This window comes from Montipora capricornis, chromosome 3 (genome assembly GCF_036669925.1).
Source record: "Montipora capricornis isolate CH-2021 chromosome 3, ASM3666992v2, whole genome shotgun sequence".
In the NCBI taxonomy this organism is placed as follows: domain Eukaryota; kingdom Metazoa; phylum Cnidaria; class Anthozoa; order Scleractinia; family Acroporidae; genus Montipora; species Montipora capricornis.
Window position 1 is genome coordinate 68,770,968 of NC_090885.1, and position 5,000 is coordinate 68,775,967.

General features: G+C 41.4%; 1 protein-coding gene across 3 annotated transcripts in view; it reads right to left on the reverse strand.

Annotated features, from left to right (window-relative positions):
* The window catches only part of LOC138043839 (transcription factor IIIB 90 kDa subunit-like), a 17,278-nt gene that overhangs the window by 4,544 nt on the left and 7,734 nt on the right, over positions 1-5,000 (reverse strand). For all 3 annotated transcript variants that reach the window (XM_068890321.1, XM_068890322.1, XM_068890320.1), the window contains exons 7-11: positions 4,801-5,000; positions 3,610-3,707; positions 2,676-2,757; positions 2,316-2,374; positions 998-1,245 (exon numbers count right to left, since the gene is read on the reverse strand). The exon at positions 4,801-5,000 is cut by the window's right edge and continues 262 nt beyond it. In XM_068890321.1, the coding sequence (XP_068746422.1) occupies positions 998-1,245; positions 2,316-2,374; positions 2,676-2,757; positions 3,610-3,707; positions 4,801-5,000 (687 nt within the window). The remainder of the gene's footprint in view (positions 1-997; positions 1,246-2,315; positions 2,375-2,675; positions 2,758-3,609; positions 3,708-4,800) is intronic.

Genomic DNA, 5,000 nt, shown 5'->3' on the forward strand with positions numbered 1-5,000 from the left:
AACCACGAAACAGCGAGGTAGCGAAACGAAACACCAAAACACCGAAACAAGACTTAAATTTGCAAAGATTTCGGTTTTCTCTATTTGTAAATTGCGTACAGGTTTGGAAGTAAATGCACAAATAAGCGTAAAAACGTCTTTTAAAGAGGAAGTGCACTTAGCTAAAGCTAGTTTAAAGTCACCCCACTTTCAATAATCTGAAAGGGACAATTCAACTGAATTAACAGAGACAGGGATTAAGAACCCCAACTGGCAGGAGGAGGCATCGAGTTGGCCATTTACAAAGCGTGGTAAAGTTGAATCCGGGAAAACCGGAAACAAACCCATACCAGAGGTTAGAAAGGCATTTGAACCCCGGGGCAGCCGCATGCAAACACAACGCCCTAACCACTGGACGACGTCACCTCCGAAGTAAATGACCATGCATTGATTGGAGTGTATGAAAAATGGTGGGAGATTTTGACAGATCGCTTTGGTCCCGAAACTGTCGTTTCTAGCACAGGAAACAGCTTTGTATGGGAGGTTGGGGCGGGGGGAGCATTTGAAGCTTCCGGGTTAATCACCGCTTTTGAGAGCACTTCTGACAAGAAAGTTCCCTTTTTGCGGCACAAAACGCTCGAACTACCAGGTCTTTATGAAATCTCCCTACAGAAGTCATTTCACTTTTTATGGAGTCACTTGACACAACCAAATTTCTGTACGCCATTCAGATGGGAAGGGGAGTTCCTTTGAAAAAGAAATCCAGTGTAGTGAAGAAGTTCCATTGCAGGCACATAACCTTGTCCAACACGCACCATGAAATTTAATAAGTTTAATTAGGCAGATATAAAATGCCGCAGCTTTGCGATGTTGCACCCCGTGTGGTGTGCACGAAAGGGTTTGTCCAAGAACAATGCTAACCCTCCTCCGCTTTCACCACCCCCCTCCGAAAAAAGGAAGAAGAAAACAACAACAAAACGAAAAAAATAACAATAACCCTAAATTTTTAATTACAAACCTCTTTCTCCCGCCCCTTCTCGTGGGTACAAGAGGTGTGACAAATTCCTGTTTGGGGGGTAAAACTGGTTCTATAATAGATGTCTGCTGTGGTTTGCTGGGCTTGTTGGTCTGACTTGTCTCCAGATCTCTTAGAACCTCGTAGTTAATTTTGCTGGAGATCTTTTTTTCTACCAACATCTTTTCAATGGCCTCTCCAGCAGAACTGGCCGGTCCAGTCGTCATTCTTTTTTTGTATGGTTTTCTTTTCTGTAAAAGCACAAACATTACTACGAGTGAAGAACATACACAACTTCAAACATCATGATTCAAGTCGAAAATCTATCGATTAATAATTATTGAGAATGCAATAGAGCTGTTTTAAGTGTCCATATGACTTCAAACATTGTTTGAAATGAACAGACAAATCGATCAACCTATGATTGATATTCGTCCACAAAGAGAGCGGCCAAGCTTTTTAGCCGACACGAAAGAAAACGGTTTTTAGAAAAATTGAGCTCAATTGCAAACACATTAGTTTGGGACGCAAGCAAGATCTGAAATCTAATATGGAATTTCTTTGTATAGGGGCATAAACCGACATCGACGTGGCAACGTCATTGCCTGATTTCAAGCCGAGGGGGACAAAACGAGTCTGCAAATTACGATCATAGCAACTATTGATCTACACAGTTAGAAAGTGGACACCAAGCATCAAAAAATCCCCAGGTTTGGTGTTAATAGAACCAATATTAATATCTCAGTCAAAATTAGCCCGATTAACACCAAACTTGGGGATTTTGTAAATCTCGGTGTGCTCTTTCTGACTACGGGGATCAATCATGAATAGTTGCCAATCCCATAAGTTACAAACTCCTACCTAGTCCCCTTCGGGTTGAAATCAGGTAATGTCATAAACAAGGATGAGAAAACTGACATTTACTTGTTTCACGACTGACTGGATACATTTTGTGCGCTGCTAAACGACTTTGGAAAACGAAAACAAGGTAAAAAACACAAAAACGTATACTAGATGAGTTCTGAATAAGTATCTAATGTGCCATGTAATGGGTTCGAGCTGGTTCTCCATTGAGCTGCAAGTAGTATTTCACCATACACCGTTCAGCTTCTCCTTTTTCCAGTCATAAACCAACATTTGATTTGCAGTATATAAAATGTTTGCCTCAACGCTAAATTACTCGTACAGGGGGGATACGTCGATATAAAATAACATAGACAATCGATTGGAATTGTTGGGGACCGATGTTTACATGATTTTGTTCATTGCATGCTGCTTAATTAAGAAGAAGTTAAGAACCCACGGTCGATGAGTCAGTAACCTTTTTAGTTTCTTGTTTACTGCCATCTTCTCTTTCTCTGGCCTCCTTCTCTTCTTTTTCTAGAGTCAGCAGATACAAGAAAACAATTTCAGATCTTGGAGGATCGTATGATCACATCCCCTCTGAGTTCCACTTCGGAGTTGCATATTGTCTGTTTCTTTCTTCGTTGATGTGTTTATCACACCCTCTCACCGTTTCTGGTTTGCAACTGTCTTCCATTAAGTGTTTTTAATTCGAAAACCACGCCATCTTTCATAGAAATCACCCACTAATTTCACGAGTCTCTGCTGACAAGATTGCAAACGCACTCAGCCCCGGCCATAAAGTGAAAAACCATGACTGTATTAGTACATCACTGACCTTTCAGCTTTTCTAAATAATCCCTGTTTTCCTCCATCCAAAGTTTTGTTTTTATTTCTATCTCCTCGTTATTTAGGAGACACTGTAAAGTGAAAAAAACATAGTGCTCTGAACACTTTTTCGACATCTTTTCAATTGGGGATGTCGAAAACACCCACGAACCCTGAATCTGAAAAGAAAAAAATTAAGGCCAATCGCCCTCTTCAGCATGGAAAAAACGCCAGAATCCAGATTTCCCGTCCAAAAAGTAAAAATAAAGTAAAGCAAAGCAACCATGTTTAACGTCGATAACTCGTAACAGTAATTCAACTGACAAACATGAGGTCGACGGTGCGCTCATTTTACTCCCCCCTCACCATCTGCGCTCCGTTTTAAGAGTATTTAAAGCTACTTAAGCTACACTGAAAGGAAAGAAGTCGAAACAAGGATGCGATATCCGGGAATCGAAGTCAAGACCTCTTGCACCAAGGCCGCGCACTAACCGACTGTGCCATCCTTGCTCCTTAAGTATATCAATCGAATCATTTTGTTCCCCGAATGCTGTTTTTTATGTTGACGAAACAAATGCTATCACAGTCTAATATGGTTTTTTCACGATCGAGCTTTAACTATTTGTAAAACGGTCGGAATTGAATCTTATCACTCTACACAGAATTTTGAAATTCTATTCTGAGCAAAAAAGTCCGTGTAGCAAGAGAGAGGGAGAGAGAGAGAACGAAACCATCTCTCTCCAGTACCCTCTCATTTTCTTCCGCTTTGCCCTTCTGTTCCGTAAGGTTCTTCAGCAATTTATTCCCCGCCAAAGTAAATCAGCCGCTGAGACCTTGGACAATGAGTTACACTGTGGATACAACTAACGGAAGAACGGCTTGAAATAAATAGTTAACGCCCAAAAGTAAATAGCTCCTTGTGTAATGGTCTGCAAAGCCTATACCCTATCAAGTTCAGCATCATCCAGTCCTGTTAGGTCCAGCTCCTCAGCTTGCTCATCATCTTCCTCATCATCTTTAGTTGGTTTTTCAGTCTCAATTTCTTGAAATAATTAACATAAATGACTTCGATGGAAAGAATATATGAAATTTCAATATACTTGAACTGCGGGGTATGTAAGTCTCATTGAAAGTGATCATCGCAATTATGAAGCAACTTGGGGACTGTTTACATGGAGACGGAGAGGGTGCGCGGCTAACCAGCGAGTTACCCTGCAAGAGCCAACTTTTCATACGTTTCTTTAGAAAGCTAATTGAAGCGTTTACATGCTAGACAGGGAAAGTCGTCTTCACGGGGCATCCTTCTAGGCCGGCTATCTTTTTGCCATGTAAACGGTTCGTACCGGGTGACCCCGGCTAACCGTGGTGCGGAGAAATTGCCATCCTCGGAAATTGTTTCGTCGTTATCACTTACCAGTGACATCTACTTAACGAAATGACAAATAAGGTGCAAAATAGTTTCCATAGACACTGAAAAGCGGCTGCTAGCGGAAGAAATGATATAAAAAAAATTAAACTCAGGCTACCCGCCGAAACGATTATTTTTGTCGGTCATCTTGTTTGTTGCGGTTAGTGGCCCACTCCCGCCTTCCCGCTTAGGTGAGTTTCATGTAAAGGCGGGCTACGTTTTAACCCTCCTAGCCGAGTAACTCGGTCAGCCGGGGCACCCTGCTTCCTCCATAAGAACAGGCCCTTCCTGAGCAGTTGGGAAAGAAGCCTGGAAAAAAAAACCCAAAAAAAAACGCTCGAATGTGACACTTGAATTTCTTTCTGGCTTCTTTCGCATGTGCTTCACTCAGTAATGATCACTTTCATTGAGACCACAGATAACTTCGCATTTTTGAATGCACACAACGCAGGTTGACGAGCCCAACACCGAACAAGTACAATACTTGAGGTACTCGACTAGCGTCTTTTGGGCGATAATTTTAAAGAGAACAAGATCTTTTCTGAGTTCAGAAACGTACCTAAGATTACTTTGGTGCCTTGTGAATTTTACCACATTTACCGAAAATAGCCAAAGCACTTTATAATCTACTGAAATTGTCATGCACGGATTTCGCTGTGAATCGTTCCTTTCCCAGAAACTAAAAACCCTGAAAAAAAAAAAAAGATATATTGCATCCAGTATGTACCTGTACATTCTTTTTCGGCAGTACTTTCCTCTCCTTTGCAAAGCGAAGGAACAAATATTGAAGTTCCATCTACTGTAACTTCACAAGCTCTGTTCACAGTCACATTTTCGGACACAACCATAGGGGTACTTTGCGCGGAATTAGTAGGTAAGTCCGTTGAGGGATCAATACCTAAAGCCTTGTTGATTGCATTCTGGAAT